The sequence below is a fragment of the Papio anubis genome, chromosome 6 (assembly GCF_008728515.1).
Source record: "Papio anubis isolate 15944 chromosome 6, Panubis1.0, whole genome shotgun sequence".
Lineage (NCBI taxonomy): Eukaryota > Metazoa > Chordata > Mammalia > Primates > Cercopithecidae > Papio > Papio anubis.
The window spans coordinates 68,571,625-68,594,988 of NC_044981.1; the positions used below are offsets into that span (position 1 = coordinate 68,571,625).

At 46.6% G+C, this 23,364-nt stretch overlaps 2 protein-coding genes and 1 long non-coding RNA gene across 3 annotated transcripts; 1 reads left to right on the forward strand and 2 right to left on the reverse strand.

Moving 5' to 3' along the window:
• Positions 1-11,888: 11,888 nt before the first annotated feature.
• On the reverse strand, positions 11,889-13,095 carry DPPA5 (developmental pluripotency associated 5). Its single transcript, XM_003897808.5, has 3 exons — positions 12,873-13,095; positions 12,612-12,791; positions 11,889-12,158 (listed from the first exon to the last, which is right to left on the reverse strand). Exons 1-3 carry the CDS (start codon positions 12,982-12,984, stop codon positions 12,100-12,102), a joined length of 351 nt encoding a protein of 116 aa, XP_003897857.1. The 5' UTR covers positions 12,985-13,095; the 3' UTR covers positions 11,889-12,099.
• Positions 13,096-21,421: 8,326 nt separating this feature from the next.
• LOC116275308 lies at positions 21,422-23,067 on the reverse strand. The gene is made up of 2 exons (XR_004184329.1): positions 22,417-23,067; positions 21,422-22,095 (listed from the first exon to the last, which is right to left on the reverse strand). It is a non-coding gene; the product is annotated as an uncharacterized LOC116275308 (long non-coding RNA).
• KHDC3L (KH domain containing 3 like, subcortical maternal complex member) lies at positions 21,946-23,060 on the forward strand. Its single transcript, NM_001168937.1, has 3 exons — positions 21,946-22,114; positions 22,301-22,480; positions 22,756-23,060. The coding sequence occupies exons 1-3, from the start codon at positions 21,946-21,948 to the stop codon at positions 23,058-23,060; spliced, it is 654 nt and encodes a 217-aa protein (NP_001162408.1).
• Positions 23,068-23,364: the final 297 nt, after the last annotated feature.

Below are 23,364 nucleotides of genomic sequence, written 5' to 3' on the forward strand. Positions count from 1 at the left end.
ACTAAGGCAGGAGAATCACTTGAACTCAGGAGGCAGAGGTTGCGGTGAGCTGAGATCCTGCCACTGCACTCCAGCCTGGGGACAGAGTGAGACTCTGTCTCACACACACACACACAAAAAAAAAGCCCGGTGCAGTGGCTCACACCTGTAATCCTAGCACTTTGGGAGGCTGAGGTAGGTGTATCACCTGAGGTCAGGAGTTTGAGACCAGCCTGACCAACATGGTAAAACCCCATCTCTACTAAAAATACAAAAGTTAGTCAGGTGTGGTGGCGGGTGCCTATAATCCCAGTCACTCAGGAGACTGAGGCAGGAGAATTGTTTGAACCCAGGGGGCAGAGGTTGCAGTGAGACAAGATCATACCACTTGACTCCAGCCTGGGCAAAAGGGCAAAACTCCATCAAAAAAAAAGAAAGAAAGAGAGAGAAAAAAAGAAAGAGGAAGAGAGAAGAAAGAAAGAAAGACAAGACAAGACTGAATGCTAATGCTGCACTATGGTAAGTGTAGATGTTTGATCTTTCAGAACTTACCATAGCAATCCATGTTCAAATATGTGGGCATGACGAGGGACTCAATATCAAATGGAATGAAGGGAAGACCATCTTCACGTGTTAACTTCTCATCCAATCTGCCAATACAATAAATTTTCTTCTGTATCCTGCCAAGAATAAGAATGTTTCCCACACATACATACACACTGTATGTTTCACTGTATACAAATTGTTGTTGTTGTTGTTGTTGTTGTTGTTGTTGTTGAGACGGAGTTTTGCTCTTATCACCCAGGCTGGAGTGCAATGGCATGATCTCAGCTCACTGCAACCTCCGCCTCCCGAGTAGCTGGGATTACAGGCGCCCGCCACCATGCCTGGCTAATTTTTTGTATTTTTAGTAGAGATGGGGTTTCGCTATGTTAGGCAGGCTGGTCTCGAACTCCTGACCTCAGGTGATCCGCCCGCCTCGGCCTCCCAAAGTGCTGAGATTATAGGTGTGAGCCACAGCGCCCAGCCCACTGTATATAAATTTAACTGATCCAAAGATCAGCAAGAATTCCCTTCAGCTACCCAAAGTGTGAATATCCCACTGGCCTGATATATGATAGATGCACCTGAAAGTAATAACTGGGATATATGTTCAATGGCAGATAAACCTGAGAGCAGCAACTTAAGAAATGAAAGTTGCCATGTGGCGCTTGCTGCCAGGAGGGTGCTAAGTGAAGATGCTATATAAACTGCATGCCTTTTGCAAATGGTTGTGGTTCTCCTGTCCAGTCCACTGTCACTGGGCTGTCCCTGTATGTAAGCTCCCCCTAATAAAACCCTATGTCTCCTCCACTGGCTCCAGGTCTCTTCTTTGACTTCTTGAACCTGCTGCCATCCCTACTGAAGTTAATAGGGGTCTGGCACTACAGCTGACTGTTGGAGATATATATTATTCCAAAACCTAGGCATTAAATGCAGGCAGATGAATTCACATCATGTTCAACTTTTAGAGAAATATCTAGCTATGAGTAATCATGAGGAATGTTTTACTCACTGTATCTCTGCACTGATTTTTATACTCATTATGTTTGGCACCATTAAGCTAAAGCCCCTTAAAAATGCAAGAATGTGGTATCTCCCTTTACGTCCTGCACACGAGATTACATTTGTTAAACTGCTGTGTCAGAAAGCTCTCCACATTGAGCCAGAATCTGCTTCCACAAGCTTCCAAACACTAGAACTTATTTTGGCTTCTAAATATCACAGTCATCTTTTGTTGATGATAAAGACTTCAAGATGTTAGATAGATGCCTTCTCTCACTGCACCCTAATCCTCCTTCATTCATCTTATGACATTATCTTAAAAAATTATGCTTACTGTTAAAGAAAATAATTCAAAATTAGTAAGCTTGCTTTTAGTTAACTAAAACAACTCATTTCCCTTCTTCAAGAAATACTGAAGTTTTGCATGAAGGACATGACCTCTCAATCCTATTTACATTACCAAATGATGACTTGCTGGTAGATAACCGTATCTGAATTCAAAAGACTAACAAGTTTCTCTTTGGAGTAAAAATTAAACAAGAATTACCTCAAAAAGTTCCCCCACACTCCTAGCCCTTCTCTCTAACCCAGAGATCTGTGAACTACACATTTTTTTCTTTCACACCCAGCACCCCGAGGCCAGGCAACAAGTATTTGAACAAAAAGGAACCACTTCAGAAATTAGAAATGGGACCTTCAGAACCATGTGGACTGAGAACCAGCCCTAGCTTTAGCCCTTGGCCTCCAAATGTTCAAACCAAAATATGATAGCTATTACCAATAAGGCTGCAAAGGACATTCTTTATAAAACAATTCCTAGAAGGTTTTGTTTTGTTTTGTTGTTGTTTATTTTTTGCATTATCTCAGCTCACTGCAACCTCCCCATCTCCTGGGTTTAAATGATTCTTCTGCCTCAGGCTCCTGAGTAGCTGGGACTACAGGCACATGCCACCACACCTGGCTAATTTTCGTATTTTTAGTAGAGACAGGGTTTCGCCATATTGGCCAGGCTGGTCTCGAACTCCAGACCTCAAGTGATCCACTCTCCCTGGCCTCCCAAGGTGCTGAGTTTACAGGCGTGAACCACGGTGCTTGGTCTCCTAGAAGTTATCTTGAATTGTAGTGTTGAGATGCAGAATATCAGGAACTTTTCCCAAATAGCATCGGTTTAAATGTCTGCCAAACTCACAGGTGAAAAAATGCATTTAATTGTGTCGATGTACATTTCTAAGCTAGAGGCTGAATACTTTCTCTCAGAAGCATGTGGGTTATTTGCATTTCTTCATTTGCTGATTGTTCTGATTGTACTTACTGAGAATGGGCGTGGTGACTTACACCTGTAATCCCAACACTTTGGGGGGCCAACGTGGGCAGATCACTTGAAGTCAGGAATTTGAGACCAGCCTGCCCAGCATGGTGAAACTCTGTCTCTACTAAAAATACAAAAATTAGTTGGGTGTAGTGGTGTGTGCTTGTTGTCTCAGCTACTCGGGAGACTGAGGCAGGAGAATCACTTGAACCCAGGAGACAGGGAGTTTGCAGTGAGCCAAGATTGAGCCACTGCACTCCAGCCTGGATGACAGAGCAAGACTCTGAAGAAAAAAAAAAGAGAGAGAGAAAAGAAAAAAGATACACTTACTGATTTTTTTGAGACGGAGTTTTGCTCTTGTTGCCCTGGCTGGAGTGCAATGGCGCTATCTCAGCTCACCACAACCTCTGTGTCCTGGGTTTAAGCAATTCTCCTGCTTCAGCCTCCCAAGGAGCTGGGATTACAGGCATGTGCCACCACGCCCAGCTAATTTTGTATTTTTTAGTAGAGAGAGGGGGTTTCTCCATGTTGGTCAGGCTGATCTCGAACTCCTGACTTCAGGTGATCTGCCCACCTCGGCCTCCCAAAGTGCTGGGATTATAGGCGTGAGCCACCTCGCTGGGCCTACTTACTGATTTGTGAGAACTATTTAACTATTCATGTATTAGCCACTTGCTCGTCCTTATATTGCTGATTTGTCCCTCACCCCACCTCATTTTGACCTTTTTAAAAGAAGAGAGGCCAGGCACAGTGGCTCATGCCTGTAATCCCAGCACTTTGAGAGGCTAAGGCAGACAGATCACCTGAGGTCAGGAGTTCGAGACCAACCTGGCCAACATGGTGAAACCCCCTCCTCCTCTACTAAAAACACAAAAATTAGCTGGGCATGATGGCTCACACCTATAATCCCAGCTAGTCGGGAGCCTGAGGCAGGAGAATTGCTTGAACCAGGAGGTGGAGGTTGCTGTGAGCTGAGATCATGCCACTGCACTCTAGCCTGGGCAACAGAGTGAGACTCCATCTCAAAAACATTAAAAATAAAAAAAAAAGAGTGGGACTTTCCAATTTTTTTAGCTCCCTGATCTAGTATTATTTTGATTTATGATTTCTGCCTTTGATGTTGGGTTTATAGAAGCCTGATTATATAATTTATTATTTAAATATTTTCTTTTTTCTACCAGTTTTTTTTTTTTTTTTTTTTGAGACAGAGTCTCACACTGGCTGGAGTAGTGGTGCCATCTTGGCTCACTGCAAGCTCCGCCTCTTGGGTTCTCACTATTCTCCTGCCTCAGCCTCCCGAGCAGCTGGGACTACAGGTGCCCACCACCACGCCCGGCTAATTTTTTGTATTTTTAGTAGAGATGGGGTTTCATCCTGTTAGCCATGTTGGTCTCGATCTCCTGACCTTGTGATCCACCCACCTCGGCCTCCCAAAGTGCTGGGATTACAGGCGTGAGTCACCGCACCTGGCCTTTTCTACCAGTTCTTACATTTACATTTTTAATTAATTTTTAAATTTACTTTTTAGAGACAGGGTCTTGCTCCATCGCCCCGGCTGGAGTACAATGGTACAATCACAGCTCACTGCCAGCCTCCAACTCCTGGGCTCAAGCAATCCTCCCACCTATATCAGCTTTCTTGAACAGCTGGTACTACAGGAATGTTCTACCACACCCAGCTAATTTATTAATTTTTGTAGAGATCAGGTCTTGCTATGTTGCCCAGGCTGGTCTAGAACTCCTGGCCTCAAGCAATCCTTCCACCTTGGCCTCCCAAAGTGCTGAGATTACAGATGTGAGCCACAATTTTATTTTTAGTTTACAACAGGAACCTGGAGGTAGAAGGATAAATCAAATAATCCTAAGTAATCATTAATCTTGGAAAATCAAGTTATAGGGCTTGGGTGAGGAATGCCATCCTAACCAACCAACATCTTCTCATCACCCAGATGTCAGTGGGCTCTGCCAGCCTACCCCACCCACAAAATCACCATCCTGAACATGGGAGAGCCCCTGACCCCAGCACTTGATTGTCTGTATTCTTCAAAAGACAGATGGATCTGGGACTCTTCTCATCAAAATTTACTAAAATTTCAAAAAGAGATAAATTGTCTATCTGTTCCTTTTTTTAGTTCTTTTCCCTCCCACAGACCCCAAGCCCTGTTTTCTTTTGCCCTGATACTCCTGTTTATTTTGCCCTACTTGTCCCCATTAAATTCCCATGCCTGTGAAAGAATTTTAGGCCAGGAGCCCTATGTTGTACATTTTCTTCTCCTTTTATAGTGGTAGAATGAAATATTACAGTCATCTCTCCGTATCTGAGAGATTTGTTTCAGGACCCCCTCTCCCATACCAAAATCCACAGATGTTCAAATTCTTAATGTAAAATGTCATGTTTACATATAACCTATGAACATCCTCCCCTATACCTTTTAATAATCTCTAGATTACTAACAATACAAATGCTATGTAAATAGTTACATTGTGTTGGGTTTCGTTTGTATCTTTCCTGTTGTATTGTTATTGTTTTCTTTCTGAATATTTTTGATGGGAGGTTGGTTGAATCCGTGGATGCAGAACAGCAGCTACAAAGGTTTGATTGTAGTTAATTTGGCTGTTTTGGTTTGTTTTACAGTACTGCTCCTTGCAGAACAGGGCTAACTCATGGGCAGTGATCACACGGTCGGCTAATTTGGCATTTTCATGAAGGTAAATCTTATCTATCGCCAATGCAACACTATTTAGACCGTTGAAGCTAGAAGGAAAAGAGAAATCCCATGAAACTAGGACCAGCTTTTGACAATTGAAGTTTGGATAACCTGATCCTTCCCTTTCTGCAGCAGAGATTGCAAAATGGCTACAAGATTTGGTGCAGCAGTCCCTCTCTGGACAAATTCCAACGCTGGAATTCTAGTGCCATACAGATAACTTCTCGAAAAAAAATTTCTGCCTTTGATTAGTTACCATACAATTTAATGTTCCAAATTTCTTTCATGTAAGTAACACTCCAGGCACTTGTTTCATGAAAATATTCTCTGAAATCCTGAAAATGTTCCCGGGCCACATTTTCATTTTTGTTTCCTTCCTAAAACACCACTCCTGAGTATGTAGCAAAACAGACACTCAACAAATATTTATTTTCTTTTTTCTTTTTTTTTTTTTTTTTTTTTTGAGAAGGAGTCTCGCTCTGTCGCCCACAGTGGAGTGCAGTGGTGCAATCTCGGTTCACCACAACCTCTGCCTCCTAGGTTCAAGCAATTCTCCTGCCTCAACCTCCCGAGTAGCTGGGACTACAGGCGCCCTCCACCATGCCCAGCTAATTTTTCTATTTTTAGTAGAGACGGGGTTTCACTATGTTGGTTAGGCTGGTCTCGAACTCCTGACCTCGTGATCCGCCCGCCTCAGCCTCCCAAAGTGCTGGAATTACAGGCGTGAGCCACCGCGCCCGGCCTTCAACAAATATTTCACGGCATTCAACGAATATAATCAACAAATGAGTCGTTGGAAACAGTGGAGAGGCAGGGCAGAACCATTAGAGAAGAACCAGGATCCGAACTGATCCTAGGATCCTAGCTGCCGGGGACAGGGAAACAGCTTATCTGAGTGGTGCCGGGTGGTTCCATAGTCACCTTCTGCTCAAAACCCTTGGACGGCTTACCCTTGCTCTCCGCGAGGTCTGCGAGGCCTCGGGGGGAACCGCCTCGCTTCCATTCCGGCCATGCCCCAGCCCGCTCAATCTTCTGGCCTAGCCACCATCCTCCTCTGTTCCCAGGGCTGCACTTCCCTTCCTCCTCATCTGGCGCACTGCTGCCGGTCACTCAGATCTCACAAGAGGTGACTTCCTTGGGGGACCATCCCTGACCTCCCTGCCCAGGTCTAGTTCCCAACATTTCAGCCTCCCAGCACAGCACCAACGTTCATTTCTCAGATTCTTACATCCACGTGGCTCCTAACCCGACCGGAAGCTCCCGGAGGGCCCGCCTGTCTACAGAGGTGGGAGACTTGCCTCAGACCACCCTGGCAGGCGGCTTCGGTCCCAAGAGACCTAACAGCGCCTGCCTCGGAGTCCACTTGGGAATGAGTTGGGCATAGGTGACCCCGCGGGGCCCTGCGAGAAACATCCACACCCACTCCGATTTCCCCTCTCCCCCTCTATCAGCCCACCCACAGGGTAAAAACTCTCATAGGGCCCGGAAGGGCGCGGTGGCTCACGCCTGTAATCCCAGCGTTTTGGGAGGCCGAGGCGGGAGGATCACCTGAGGTTAGGAGTTGGAGACCATCCTAGCCAACGTGGCGAAACGCCGTCTCTACTCAAAATACAAAAATTAGCCGGGCATGGCGGCGCGCGCCTGTAATCCCAGCTACTGGGAAGGCTGCGGCAAGAGAATCGCTTGAACCCGGTGTTGGAAGTTGCAGTGAGCCGAGATTGCACCATTGCACTCCAGCCTGGCCACAGGGCGAGACTCTGTCTCAAAAAATAAATTAAAAATAAAAACGTTTCATAGGGCCCCCAAAGAAATCACGTACACATTTAAGTGTAAATACATAAATACTGGGAGGTGGTGTGATTGGTGGGATCTCGATTTCTTTAAATGGACAATGAGAATGATAATATTTTGAGAATTTGTTTAATAAAAGGAAGAGCCTAGCTTCTAGTCCCGCGGAACTAGAAGCTCTCAATCAGCGTTGGCAATTGTCATTAATATTAGCCACTTTAGGGTCGGATGATTACACTTGATTGGGTGTTCATCGCTTGTTATTTAAAGGTTTTCTTGGACTAAGCACTTGTTTTACCTCCTCTCCAAAACTCTTCAATCCCATTGTCAGACCTTCCTTAGGGCGGACTCCTTTCATCTCCATTACAAGAAAGCTTGTGGTTTCCGGTAATGGTAGCATTTAACCTTGGTGGAAATCTGATCACCAGCTGCAAGCTCACAAAAAGAACACCGCTCCAAGGCAAATACTGCTTTTCACCTTCAGACTTTTACTTCCAAAATTTTACCTATTAATTTTCTTAAAGTATTTTATTGCTGTTACTTTTGGTTTGGGGGGTTGGGGTAGGGGAGCTGAAAATTTTTCAGTCCAGGACATGCATGGAATTTATGGCAGATTCTTAAATTTCCCTCTTTTGATACCATAATTGACACCTATTCACTTAAATTTTTCTGCATTTAGAAACTCTGCCTTTAAGAGGGAACTCTAGGCCAGTCACAGTGTCTCACACCTGTACTCTCAGTGCTTTGGGAAGCCAAGGCAGGTGGATCACTTGAGATATGGAGTTCGAGACCAGCCTGGCCAACATGATGAAACCCCATGTCTACTACAAATACAAAAAAAAAAGCTGGACATGGTGGTGCATGCCTGTGATCCCAGCTACTCAGGAGGCTGAGGCAAGAGAATCACTTGAACCTGGGAGGCGGAGGCTGCAGTAAGCCGAGATCATGCCACTGCACTCCAGCTGGGTGACAGAGCAAGATTCCGTCTCAAAAAAAAAAAAAAGAAAAAAGAATTCTAGACTTAAAGGATAAGGGCAGTTACTTTTATATGCTTGATTTACACTAGAGAACTGGGGTTTCAAAAGTATCTGGTCTACATTCCCACATAGAATCTTTCGTAGCCAACTGATTCTCTGAAGGGTGCACTAGATGAGGGTCATCTGAGGGTGCTAACAACCATTAGTCCATAAAGCAAATTCAAGCTATCAACATAAAAGACAGGGAAACTTCATCAGATTCAACAAAAAAGGGTGAGGCAATGGGGAAATAGGCAGTCTCTATGAAAATATTTAGCAAAATCATGTTTTTCCCCTTTGGACCAGCAATTCTCCCTCTGGGAATTTACCCTACAGACATACTAGTGGCAGACTTGCAAAACAATGGTATTCAGGCTGGGCGCGGTGGCTCACACCGGTAATTCCAGCACTTTGGGAGGCTGAGGCAGGTGAATCACATGAGGTCAGGAGCTGGAGATCAGTCTGGCCAATATGGTGAAACTCTGTCTCTACTAAAAATACAAAATTAGCAGTGTGTAGTGGCCCACACCTGTGATCCCAGCTACTCAGAAGGCTGAGGCAGGAGAATCACTTGAACCTAGGAGGTAGAGGTTGCAGTGAGCCGAGATTGCGCCATTGCACTGCAGCCTGTGACAAAAGTAAAATTCTGTCTCAAAAAAAAAAAAAGAAAAAAAAAGTATTCAAGCTATTCCTCTCACCTTTGTAAAAGCAAAAGATTGGGAATAAACTCAAAAGTCATTTTGTAGAGAATTAAATGGAATTAAATGGAATAATACCCAGCTGTAAAGGAGGGAAAATAATCTACACGTATAATTCCTTATATTTACATTTATTTTAAAACTCTTGAATGGACATTCAAGAAAATATTGCTTATTTCTGGGAAGTAGGAAATGTATGAATATAAAATGAGGTAAGAGGGAGACTTCCATCACTTTCTTTTTTTTTTTTTTTTTTTTTTTGGAGACAGTCTCCTTTCGCCCAGGGTGGAATGCACTGGTGCGATCATAGCTCACTGTAACCCCAAGTTCCTGAACTCAAGCGAACCTCCTGCCTCAGCCTCTTGAGTAGTTAGGCCTACAAGCATGTGCCACTGGGCCCAGATAATTCTTTTTTTTTTTTTTGAGACGGAGTCTCTCTGTCACCCAGGCTGGAGTGTAGCAGCACGGCCTCAGCTCACTGCAACCTCAGCCTCCCCGGTTCAAGCGATTCTCCTGCCTCAGACTTCCACGTAGCTGGGACTACAAGTGCCCGCCACAATACGTAGCTAATTTTTGTATTTTTAGTAGAGATGGGGTTTCATCATGTTGGCCAGGTTGTCTTGAACTCCTCACCTCATGATCCACCTGCCTTGGCCTCCCAAAGTGCTGGGAGTACAGGCGTGAGCCACCGTGCCTGGTTTTCCTTCAAAATCTTGAGCAGGAGCCAGGCTGAGTGGTCTAGGACCTTCCAGGCACAGTTCTCAGGGCTGGGGTGGGAGGAGGGTCAAAATGCCAACAGGGTATATGACTGATCCCTTGGTCTCCACTCCAAATAAACCTCAATAGTATGCCAAACATACCTTTGTCTTCTCAGGGACCCACAAGCGGTATGGCATCTAATGGTCCCAGAAACTGCACCCGGGATTTCCAGGGGGTAGGAAAACAATGCATTTACAAGACTCATGGCCTTCCCTCTTTGAGTCTTCAATGATGAGAACCTTAGAGGATAGGACTGGAAGCTGGAGTCCCTCCTTGCTCAGAACCTGGAATAGATGAGTCTACTCCAGTCCTGCAGTAGAGCATGAATAGCCTGTAATTCACAGATTCAAGAAATAATGCCCGGCCGGGCGCGGTGGCTCAAGCCTGTAATCCCAGCACTTTGGGAGGCTGAGACGGGCGGATCACGAGGTCAGGAGATCGAGACCATCCTGGCTAACATGGTGAAACCCCGTCTCTACTAAAAAATACAAAAACCTAGCCGGGCGAGGTGGCTGGCGTCTGTAGTCCCAGCTACTCGGGAGGCTGAGGCAGGAGAATGGCGTGAACCCAGGAGGCGGAGCTTGCAGTGAGCTGAGATCTGGCCACTGCACTCCAGTCTGGGCGACAACGCAAGACTCTGTCTCAACAACAACAAAAAAATAATGCCCATTGTGTCAGACATTGTCTTAATACTTCACAGATTTAGGACATAGTCTTATCTCATTTAATCGTCACTGCAACCCAATGAGGTAGATATAATTATCCCCATATTACAGGTGGAGAACTGAAGCACAAAGGCTAACATATGCATGGTTCCCCCCAGCTAATAAGTAGCTGAGCCAAGATTCAAACCCAGGTAGTCTAGCTGCTGTCCGTTTCTTACAACACTATCCTTAACCAGTATGTACTATACCATATTGCCCCTCTTAAGAACAAAAAATCAACATCCCTGCCTTGGAGTTTAAATATTAGGAGTAGAGAGGAGGAAAATGAGCAGCTAACACTATCAGTTGAGTTTATAAATGCCATAAAGAAAAAACAAAGCAGGTTAAGCTTTGTTTTTAAGCTATATTTAAGCTAAGACTGTAGAGGAGAGGATCTCCCTAGAGTATGGACCACCTGGGAGAAGAGAACAAAACCCTTTGAAAATCTGAGATTTCGGCCAGGCACAGTGGCTCACACCTGTAATCCCAGCTACTCAGGAGGCTGAGGCAGGAGAATTGCTTGAAATGGGGTGGGGGAGCCGGGGGCCGGGCCGGGGTCGGGGAGGTTGCAGTGAGCCGAGATCGCTCCATTGTCTGGGAGATGAGAGTGAAACTCGTCTCCAAAAAAAAAAAAAAAAGAAAAAAGAAAACAAAACAAACACACACACACAAAACCTGCTACACTGACAATGGTCCTGACTTCCCATATTGTTGTTGGAGACATTTGCTTTTCAGCTTATATACAAAATATCAACCTATTATAGGGTTGTTTTCAAGTGAGTCCAGGTCACTTGAGGCAATCATCCCATCTCCCACAGGTTTTTAGTTCAGTGCTGCATCTCAGGACCCTAGCCAAGTGTGCCTTTCGACCCTCCTTTTGTCTTTGGAGGTTTTCAATTAAGGGTTAAGCTCAGGTCCACACCTCAGCTGTGCTTCAGAGATATTTAAAGGTAGTACCTACAATCCATCAACCACACTGAACTATCAACTTATTTAAAACTTTATTCTTATTTTTTTGACTTTTTTTTTTATTATACTTTAAGTTCTAGGGTACATGTGCACAACGTGCAGGTTTGTTACATATGTATACTTGTGCCGTGTTGGTGTGCTGCACCCATCAACTCGTCAGCACCCATCAACTCGTCATTTACATCAGGTATAACTCCCAATGCCATCCTTCCCCCCTCCGCCCTCCCCATAATAGGCCCCGGTGTGTGATGTTCCCCTTCCCGTGTCCAAGTGATCTCATTGTTCAATTTCCACCTATGAGTGAGAACATGCAGTGTTTGGTTTTCTGTTCTTGTGATAGTTTGCTGAGAATGATGGTTTCCAGCTGCATCCATGTCACTACAAAGGACTCTTATTTTTTTAAATGAGAAAAAATGAAAAAAAAAAACCACTTTTTTTTATTGGCAACCATCAAAGAGATATTCATAACAAGACTCAGAGCTAAGGGCAGAGACCCCTAAACAGATCGTTTTCCTTAACTCTTTAGGCTGGAGCAGATTTTAAACCAAGCTGAAGGAATCACTCCAGCTCTGGCCACAACCTAATCTCTGCATCCTGGCCTTCATTGCATTGGCTGGAAGCTGGTTCACTTCATCCAAGGGCCTAGTTCGAGGGCAGTCATGGCTTCCGCAAGTTTGAGCATCCCTGCACCAGAAATAGCAACAACGGCGTGAGTCTGGGGGAAGATAGTAAGCACCCGGACTGTTCTCCGCCTCTTTCAGGGTTCGTTTCTGGGACTTCTGATCCAGGCTTTCTGGGCCTGAGAGTCAGGCCCAGAACCTGGTAAACCGAACCTACTCGGCCCATTCGAACATTCTCCAAGAAACTGAAGGGGGCAAGGAGACGGTTAAGATAGCTCAGATAACCCTGCCCAGTGGGTCCAGCATCGGCCGCCTCTCATTAGTCTCACCCTTGGGTCTCCAAGACCGACGGCCGGCACTCTGGGGCCCCCACTCCCAAAGGGGTCTCGGGAAGGCCCAGACGCCAAGGGCATCCCTGGTGAGCAAGAGAGAGGAGAAAGAGGAGAACGCTGAAGGAGAGGCGCGAAGCGGCCCTCGCGAGCCTGTGTTCCGCGTACCCAGTCCCCGGGCCTCTCACCTCGCTCCTGGCGCTGGCGGTGCCACTCAGCCATGGACTGGAGCATCCACTTGGTCCGGAGCTTGTACAAATAGGAACCGTAAACCACGACCTCGGTGAGGTCTGAAGACTCCAGAGCCTTCAGCTCGAGCATGGCCTTGCTCACTTGCTCGATGTAAGGGATTCGAGATCCGTCAGGGCCTGTTGGGGGAAAGAGGTGAGAGCCCCGGGCCGGCGGAGACTCCCGAGCCGGGGCAGCCCGCCAGTACTGGGCACACTCACCAAACATGGCTTTCAGCAGCCGCGTCTGGACCTGGAACACCTCTGGATCTTTCAGGTCTTCGGGAACTTTCACCCACGGCGGGATATTTCTACGTGCCGGGAGAGTTCCCATCTTATGACCCTCAGAACCAAAATCACGCTCCAGCACACGCCAGGCCTTCCCACGCGGGCCGAGCCTCAGGGCTGGTAAAGCCTCGCACCTGGTGGCCCCGCCCCCGGCCCGGCCCCGCCCCCCGGTCCGGGCCAGGACTGTGTCCGCGCCCTGCCGCCCTGGCTGCGGTCCAGCGGGTTGCCATCTCCTCCGCTTCCCGCGACTTCGGGAGAGCCTCACCCAGGCCCAGCTGTCTCCAAGTTAACTAGGGTTTCCACCTGCATTGACCTGTATCTTTCGCACCAGAATCCCATGGGCTTGGGAATGGCTGGGGGCAGGGCGCTGTTGACTCTTCCCCTAGGGAACAACCGGTGGGACCTGAACTTCGGAAAGCGGGCGTTCAGGCTTGATGGTGCGAGGACCACCCAGTAGCTGCCAAATCCAGTTCCTGCCTCACACGTTCCAAAGAAGGGTCCGTATCCCCTCGGCCGTAAGGAGCAGGACCCGCGGCTCCACTTTGCTGGCGACCCGGAGAACGTCCCTGGAACTCTGGAGGAACTCTTGCCATTGAACAAAAGAGAAACCCGAAATTCGGAAATTGATTGTCTTACCTGAAGGGATTAGCGTTCCTCCAAGCCCCTGGCTCTAGAGCCTTTGAACCTACCCGGATTTCAAAGCTCGCCTGGGCCCTGCCTGCGCACTCCGGCCAAAACCGGTCCAGGCTTCTGGCTCGTCTGTAAATAAATTTGGTTTATTCGTTTTTTAAACATAGTGTTTGGAGCGATGCACTGGATTCACTCGATGAGAGTGTGATTTCACTGTTTTATGGCTTTACAGATAGTGATTAAGCGGGCATTTCCAGTCCTGGTAACACCTAATACTCCGTCAGCTGTACATTATTTACGGTTTCTTAAGGCAGATCTCTTCACACACACACACGAACTATGGGTTCTTTTGCAATCACCAGTATAGTTAATTTAGAAAATGATCATCAATAGCTAAAACTATCAGATGAAGACTGTTGAGGAACTAGTTAACCCAAGTTAGCATCACCAATAATGGGACAAATGGACTTCTGGTTCAGTATCTGAAAACAAAAAGAGGACTGTTTTATTAATTTACTAAAGAGACACTAAATGCTGTGTGCATAGTTCAAATAATTCTGAATCAAAGATTGGAGGTGCATTTCAGGACAATGAAGGAAATTGTAATATGCCCTATGTTTCAAAGTAGTATTAGAAACTTCTAGAGTGGGATAAGTGTACTACAATTATGTAAGATAAGGTCATTATTCTCAGGAATAATGCTAAAGTATGTAGAGTGAATTGGGTTTCTTTGTTTTTATTTTTATTATTTTTTAAATTAAATTTAATTTTTTTGAGACAGAGTCTTACTCTATTGCTCAGGCTGGAGTGCAGTGGCATGATCTCTGCTCACTGCAACCTCCACCTCCCGGGTTCAAGCGGTTCTGCTTCAGCCTCCCCAGTAGCTGGGATTACAGGTGCCAGCTATCATGCCCGGCTAATTTTTGTATTTTTAGTAGAGACAGGGTTTTATTATGTTGACCAGGCTGGTCTTGAACTCGAACTCCTGACCTCAAGTGATCTGCCCACCTTGGCCTCCCAAACTGCTGGGATTACAGGATTACAGGTGTGAGCCACCACAGCTGGCCAAATAATCAACTCTCTCTCTCTCTTCATATATATATATATATATATATATATGTATATATGTATGTATATATGTATATATTATATATAATTCATCGTGCCTAGCTAATTTATTTTATTTTATTTTATTTTATTTTATTTTTGAGATGGAGTTTCGCTCTTGTTGCCCAGGCTGAGTGCAATATATATATATATATTCTCAGCTCACTGCAACCTCCGCCTCACGGGTTCAAGCAATTCTACTGCCTCAGCTTCCTGAGTAGCTGGGATTACAGGCACCCATCACCACATCGGTTAATTTTTGTATTTTTAGTAGAGATGGAGTTGCATCATGTTGGCCAGGCTGGTCTCAAACTCCTGACCTCCTGATCCTCCTGCCTCAGCCTCCCAAAGTGCTGGGATTACAAGTGTGAGTCACCATGCCCAGCCATAATAAACTTTCCATTTCCCATCTCCCATTCCACTTGCTGCCCAAGCTCCATTTTTCCTGTCACCCAGACTTTTATGAAAAGCAACCCTCACTTCTACTTCTGTATACCTTACTTATTCCTAAACATGTTATTCCATGGTACCTTCCTTTGCATTTCAAGAAAAGTCACTCTGGACCTGCACTGTCCAATACAAAAGTCACTAGTCACATGAGGACTGGAAATGTGTCTAGTCTGATTTGAGATGTGCTGTAAGTGTAAGCTACTTGTAAGATTTTGATGACATTAATATCAAAAATTTAGATATTCTCATTGATAATTTTAGACTGATTATATGTTAAAATTACAATATTTTGTTTTTTCCTTTTTTTATTTTTCATTTTTTCAGTTAAAACAGGGTCTTGTTGGCTGGATGGGGTGGCTCATGCCTGTAATCCCAGCACTTTGAGAGGCCAAGGCTGGTGGATCGTCTGACCTCAGGGGTTGAAGACTAGCCTGGGCAACATGGTGAAACCCAGTATCTACAAAAAAGACAAAAATTAGCCAGGTGTGGGGGTGCATGCTTGTAGCCCTAGCTACTGGGGAAACTGAGGCACAAGGAATTGGTTGAGCCCAGGAGGTGGAGGTTGCAGTGAGACAAGATTACACTATTGCACTATAGCCTGGGTGACAGAGTAAGATCCTGTCTCAAAAAAAAAAAAAAAAAGAGAGACAGGGTCACGCTATGTTGTCCAGGCTGGTCTCAAACTCCTGCACTCAAGGGATCCACCCACCTCAGCTTCCCAAAGTGCTGGGATTACAGGCACAAGCCACTGCGCCCAGCCAAAATGATAATATTTTGGATCTATTTAGGTAAATAAGATATAATATTCAAATTCATTTCACACGTTTCTTTCTACTGAGGCTATGAGAAAGTTAGTATTATTTGTCTCTCATTCTATTTCAGTAGGACAGTGTTGCTCTAGATGGTTTCCTACAACTTTCTAAGTGTCTAATCCAAAACTCTTTTATATATACATAATTCATCATGCCTAGCTAATTTATTTTATTTTATTTTTTGAGATAGAGTTTTGCTCTTGTTGCCCAGGCTGGAGTGCAATGGCCTGATCTCAGCTTACTGCAACCTCTGCCTCCCGGGTTCAAGTGATTCTCCTGCCTGAGTAGCTGGGATTACAGGCATTCATCACCACGCCCGGCTAATTTTGTATTTTTAATAGAGACAGGGTTTCTCCGTGTTGGTCAGGCTGGTTTCGAACTCCCAACCTCAGGTGATCCACCCACCTCGGCCTCCCAAAGTCCTGGGATTACAGGCGTGAACCACCGTACCCGGCCCCACCTCCTAGGTTTAAGTGATCCTCCCACCTCAGCCCCCAGTAGCTGGGACTACAGGCACAAAACACGGCGCCCAGTTAATTTTTGTGGGTTTTTTGTTTGTTTGTTTCTGTTTCTGTTTTGTTTTATTTTGTTTTTGTAGAGACACTCTTTCATCTTCATGTTCTCGAGGCTTCTACACGTCCCAAAATAAACACATTGGCTTCTTGTCTCCCCTTTGGCTCCTCCGCTTATTTTGGATTTTGTTTTTTGTTTGTTTATTTTGAGATGGAGTCTCATTCTGTCGCCCAGGTTGGAGTGCACTGGCACCATCTCGGCTCACTGCAGCCTCCTCCCAGGTTCAAGCGATTCTCCTGCCTCAGTCTCCCGAATAACTGAGATTGCAGGCGCGCGCCACCAGGCCTGGCTAATTTTTTTGTATTTTTAGTAGAGACGAGCTTCCACCATGTTGCCCAGGCTGGTCTCGAACTCCTGAGCACAGGCAATCTGTCCGCCTCAGCCTTCCAAAGTGCTAGGATTACAGGCGTGAGCCACCGCGCCCGGCCTCTCTTCACTTTGTACACCTCAGTACTATGAGATTTTTAAAACTGTGATTACTTTTGTTCGTTTACTTTGCATTCAGGCAAGGACTCCAGGATCCTGATCACCTCCCGTAAGAGCCGGAGGGTGGGGAGGCCGGCATGGCCAACAGCGCTAGGGGTCCTGGCGGGGGGTCTGAACTAGGCGTGAGGTCTGGAGGCCCCTCGGCTCCTGTGTCCTTCTGCTCTTAGGCGCTCTTAGGCGGCCCAGCCGGCCACCGGGCCTGGAGTGCAGGGCTTATGGGAGGGACTCTGTACAGCGAGGGGGCGCTTCCACCCCACCCAGCGCAGCCCGGGTGCAGCCCGAGGTCCCAGCTGGGGAGGGGTCGGGGGCCCTTGGCTGACTGGGTCCTGTCACGGCCCCTTCCAGCTCCACAGACAGCGGCTTTTTCTTTCTTAGGAAATCTGCAGAGTACAGAGAGTCCTTCCAGGGCAAGAGCTTAGTCTATATTGGAAGAGCCTAGTAACGAGAAGAACTCTTGCCAAGGAAAATGAGATTGAGAAATGCTGCATGTGGGAAACTTGAGCCTGTCCTTGCATTTATCCCATGTGATCCTGGATAAAACCCACTCTCCCTCCTCCACAGCATGTTGAATGTGTCCTCTTCCTCTCCAGTTGGGTTCCACTTGGTCTTTAGGAATGCCTGCCTTGCCCTCTGTCTACTTCGATCTGAGCTCGATTTCTGTTGTTTAAAATGGCGGTTTCTCCAATACACCTCAACATCTTGCAAACGGGGATTTTTGCTAGGATACTGAAGGCCAGAATTTCAGTGCAGGTTTGAACCAACAGTTGGAAAGTTAAACTTTGAAGATTTGAGTTATTTCAACAAATTATTTGGAGAAAAAGTTTTATTTATTTATTTATTTATTTTTGAGACAATGTCTCACTCTGTTGTCCAGGTTGAGTACAGTGTGGTGATCTCAGCTCACTGCGGCTTTGGCCTCCCTGGTTCAAGCGATCCTCCCACCTCAGTCTTCCAAGTAGCTGAGACCACAGGCACGCACCACCATGCATGACTAATTTTTTAGTTTTCATAGAGATGGGGCTTTCCCTAAGTTGCCCAGGTTGGTCTAGAACTCCTAGCCTCAAGCAATCCTCCAGCCTCGGCCTCCCAAAGTGCTGGGATTACAGGTGTGAGCCACCACACCCGGCCCTGGAGAAAATTTTTATAACCAAATGTTAAAGGTCACTTCTGCTGTAGGTCTGGGTTGCAGCAAGTGTCCTAGAGGACATCTGGCCATTGCATGGGCTCTGCTTGCCACCCATCCCTACTTGCATTTCTCAATAATGATTTTTTAGAAAGGAGGAACACTTACAAGCATATGCATTGGTTTTACCCAAAATTAATGTCAATGTTTATCACATTATAATGTTAGCAACAAGGCTGGTGAGTATATAGGTTGGTTCGACCTCAATGGGATGCCATTTGGCAATACTTTATCAATTGGAAATTCACAGATCCTTTGACTCAGCAATTCTACATTTGAAATTTAATGCTATAGTTATACTCCGCCTTGTAAGAAATGACGTGTAGGGTACTGATTCCAATAGCAGTACCAGCACAAGTAAAGATAGCATACAAGGTAAATATTCCTGAAGATCGGGAAAAAACACATATTAAAGAAATAAGGCTGGTTTCTGTGGCTCATGCCTGTAATCCCAACACTTTGGGAGGCTGAGGTTGGAGAATCGCTTGAGCCCAGGAGTTCGAGACCAGCCTGGGCATACAGTGGCCATGTTGCAGGCACTGAGACATGGTGAAGCCCGTCTCTATTAAAAATACAAAATTAGCTGGGCGTGGTGGCAGGTGCCTGTAATCCCAGCTACTCGGGAGGCTGAGGCACGAGAATCACTTGAACCCAGGAGGTAGAGGTTGCAGTGAGCCGAGATCGCACCACTGTACTCCAGCCTGTCAACGGAGCAAGACTCCATCTCAAAAAAAAAAAAAAAAAAAAAAAAAAGACTAGCCTGTCCTAAAAAAAAATTAAAATGAATTAGTTGTGGTGGCACATGCCGGTGATCTTAGCTACTTAGGAAGCTGAGGTGGGAGGATCACTTGAGCCCAGAAGTTGGAGGCTGCCGTGAACTATGATGGGTTACTGCACTCTAGCCTGGGTGACGGAGTGAGACGCTGTCTCATCAAAAATAAATAAATAAATAAATCCATTATTAATATCTAGAAAAACAAAACTTTGTCAAGGAAAGAAATCATAGTAAAGTATATACAGCTATGAATAGTTTACAAAGTCCTAATAGTGCAAACATTGAATATTGATCTAACAAAATCATATCTCTGTTTTAAGAGGATCTAGGTCTGATGCATGTAGTTAAGTCCCAGCTTACTTGGGTTGGAAGAGGGTGAAAGACAGTGGTAGATATATAAATCCTAGCCTCCCAAAGTGCTAGTATTACAGGCGTGAACCACCATGCCCCGTCGTTTTTTTTTGTTGTTGTTGTTTTGTTTTTTGTTTGTTTGTTTTGTTTTTGTTTTTGTTTTGGGGGGGTTTGTTTTTTGAGAGGGAGTCTCGCCCTGTCGCCCAGGATGGAGTGCAATGGTGCAATATTGGCTCACCGCAACCTCCGCCTCCCGGGTTCAAGCGATTCTCCTGCCTCAGCCTCCCGAGTAGCCGGAATTACAGGCCCCTGCCATCACGCCTGGCTAATTTTTGTATTTTTAGTAGAGATGAGGTTTCACCATTTTGGCCAGGCTAGTCTTGAACTCCTGGCCTCAGGTGATGTGCCCACCTTGGCCTCCCAAATTGCTGGGATTACATGCGTGAACCACTACGCCTGGCCTGTTTTTTGACTTTTTAATAAAAGCCATTGTGACTGGTGTATGATGATATATCGGTGTGATTTTAATTTGCATTCCTCTTCTGATTAGTGATACTGAGCATTTTTCATGTGTTTGTTGGCTGCCTGTATTTCTTCTTTGGAGAAACATCTCTTCATGTTCCTTGTCCAGTTTTGTTTGTTTGTTTCTTTGTTTTGTGGAGACAAGAGTCTCGCTCTATCCCGCAGACTGGAATACAGGCTCATTGCAACCTCTGCCTCCCACGTTCAAGCGATTCTCATGCCTCAGCTTTCCGAGAAGCTGGGATTACAGGTGCCCGTCAGCACGCCCGGCTAATTTTTGTATTTTTAGTAGAGACAGGATTTCGCCATGTTGGCCGGGCTGCTCTAGAACTGCTGGCGTGAGCCACCGCATCCGGCTTTGCCCAGTTTTTAATGGGGTTGTTTTTTCTTGTTGTTTTGCAAAGTACTTTAATTGTCTCAATTAGCAAGTAAGAATTTCCCAACTACTAAATCATTCCTATATATTAAATATATTCAGCCGGCTGGGCGCGGCCTGAATATATACATTTGGTCTATTAATGTGGCAAACCTGAAGTTCTCTTTAGTGTTTCAATACTGAATAAAAATAAATTATAAATTATTATTTATCTTATAGCAACACATTTAAAAGTTATTATTTTCACACTTTTTTTTTTTTTAATAGAGGTGGAGTTTCACCGTGTTAGCCAGGATGGTCTCCATCACCTGACCTCATGATCCACCCGCCTCAGCCTCCCAAGGTGCTAGGATTACAGGCGTGAGCCGCCGCACCTGGCTCAATTATTATTATTTTTTGAGACAGGGTCTCACTCTGTCACCCCACAGGGAGTGCAGAGGCACCATCACTGCTTACTGTAGCCTCAGCCTCTCTGGGATCAGGTGATTGTCCAACCTCAGCCTTCCGAGTAGCTGGGACTACAGGGGTGTGCAACTTCTCCCAGCTAATTTTTGTATTTTTTTTTGTAGCGATAGGGTTTTATCATTTTGCCCAGGCCAGAAGGATTGCTTGAGACCAGCTTGGGCAACATAATGAACCCTTGTCAGAAAGGGAAGGGGAAAAGAAAGGAAAGGAAAAGGGAAAGGAGAAAGGAAAGGAAGAGGGAAAGGAAAAAGGAAAGGAAGGATGAGACAAATATAATTGTGTTATTTAGAGAACAGAGGCATCACTGGGCATGGTGTCAGAGGCTTGTAGTCCCTGCTACTGGGGCAGCTGAAGAGGGAGGATCTCTTGAGCCCAGGAGTTGGAGGCTGCAGTGAGCTATAATCACACCACTGCCCTCTAGCCTGGGTGACAGAGACCCTGTCTCAAATTTAAAAAATTAAAAATAAAAAAGAACAGAGATGTCAAAAATTTTCAAGGAATCTCCTCTGGTGTCCAAACCACGAGAACCATCTGTGGTTAGGTGTGTTCATTGCTGCATTAATTAAAAGCGCGTTATAGTCCCACCACTGGGGAGGCTAAAGAGGGAGGATTTTTTTCAGCCCTGGAGTTCGAAGCCAACCTGGGCAACATAGCCAGACCCCATAACCTTTTTTCTATCCCCCCCCCTTTTTTTTTACTATGCAAATCTCACTACACAGACCCTATAGCAAAACAAAACAAAACAAAAAGGCGGGCGCTTATTCTGCTCTGTACTCAGCTGTCTCAGGCAAGTGACAGAATAATCTGAAAACCTGGTGCCAGAGGGAGAAAACATAGTGGCCAAGGATCAGAAGCGAGTGAGGGATCTATGAAGTATTCATTCTGCAAGTATCAGTTCCTTCCTCTGGGAGAGATACTGGGCTTGTCCACGCCTTCCTGAGTCCATGGTTAAGACTCCCGCTGGGCACCAGCGGATTCCTGGTGCCCAGAGCCCGGTTCCTCCTACCAGGTGCGCTGGAGAAAGGGCTGCTCCTGACAGAAGGGACACAGAGAGCAACTCAGGAACCGGTGCACTTGCGCTGCCTCGGAAAAAGCCGGGGCTCCTGGAGGCGGAGGCGAGGCCTGGGACCCAATGAGAAGGGCGCAGTTGGAGAGGAGGGGCTGGCCAAAAGCCCTTTAAATAAGGCCCAGGCGGAACCGCAGTTCTAGTCGCCTAGCTCCAGCTTGGCCTTTGGGTTTGCTGTGGTGGTCTTGTCTCCTGCCGGACCAGGCGCAGCATGGACACTCCCAGGCGGTTTCCGACGCTCGTGCAACTGATGCAGCCAAAAGCAATGCCAGTCGAGGTGCTTGGTCACCTTCCTAAGCGGTTCTCCTGGTTCCACTCTGAGTTCCTGAAGAATCCCAAGGTAGTTCGCCTTGAGGTTTGGCTGGTGGAAAAGATCTTCGGTGAGTGGAGCAAGGAGGGGCAGCCCCTATGCGGCTTCTTTCTGCCGCCCACACCCACATCCCACTGCGTTCCAGGGCAAGCCTCCCCGGTAGCCAATGCCCTCTGGCTGTCACCTCCTTCCACTTTCCCCTCCCAAGACCCCCGGGAGCCACCCAACCCTCACAGCCTCTCTGCTACCCGCGCAGGCAGGGACCGAGAACGCATCCCGCACGTCCAGGGTATGTCCCAAATCTTGATTCATGTGAATCGGTTGGACCCTAACGGCGAGGCTGAGATCTTGGTATTTGGGAGGCCTTCTTACCAGGAGGACACAATCAAGATGATCATGAACTTGGCTGACTATCACCGACAGCTCCAGGCGAAAGGTACGGGGCTGGTAATGGGGCTACCTGGAGCAAACCCTGGCTCCGTAGGAGTGATCCTGGGGTTTCCTGGCTGCTGGGGCTGCAGTCTCGCCCTCCCAGTCTGCCCCCGGTTAGTGGGTGGGAGAGGGGGCGGTTGCCATGGATCCAGAAGGCCAAAGTGAACCCGCGTTCTGGGATTCCTGGCTCCTACTCCCGCTGGCCGCTTGGGTGACTGTCCTTTTTTGGAGAGGATATAGGGACACAGCTGTGGCCTCCGCACACTGCTCTTCTTCCAGGCTCAGGAAAGGCCCTCGCCCAGGATGTCGCCACTAAGAAGGCCGAGACCCAGCTGTCTTCAACAGAAGTCCGGGAGGCCGGGACCCAGCGTTCGGTGGAGGTCCGGGAGGCCGGGACCCAGCGTTCGGTGGAGGTCCGGGAGGTCGGGACACAGGGTTCTCCGGAGGAGGTGCGGGAGACCGGGACCCAGCAGTCTCTCGAGGCTGCCAACCAGTCGGGGACCCAGCGATCCCCCGAAGCTGCCAGCAAGGCAGTGACCCAGCGGTTTCGCGAGGATGCCCGGGCCCCAGTTACCAGATTATGAAGGCTTCTCGGGCCCTGGAGCCACAGCCAGTCAGGGGTTAAAGTGAAAGCCCGTACTTCGCCCAGAAGCTGCGGTTGGGAGGAGGATGATGTAGATTTTTTGTTTTACCCCTTCTGTTGAATGGTTGCAAACACAAACTTGAGTTCTAATAAAGAATTGCAAACTGGAAGCCGCCCCCTACTTCAGCCCCCGAAGCTGGGGTAAGGGTGGATGATGTGGATTGTTGTTGTTGTTGTTTTTTTTTTAACCCCTTCTGTTGAATGGCTGCAAACACAAACCTGAGTTCTAATAAATAATTGCAAAG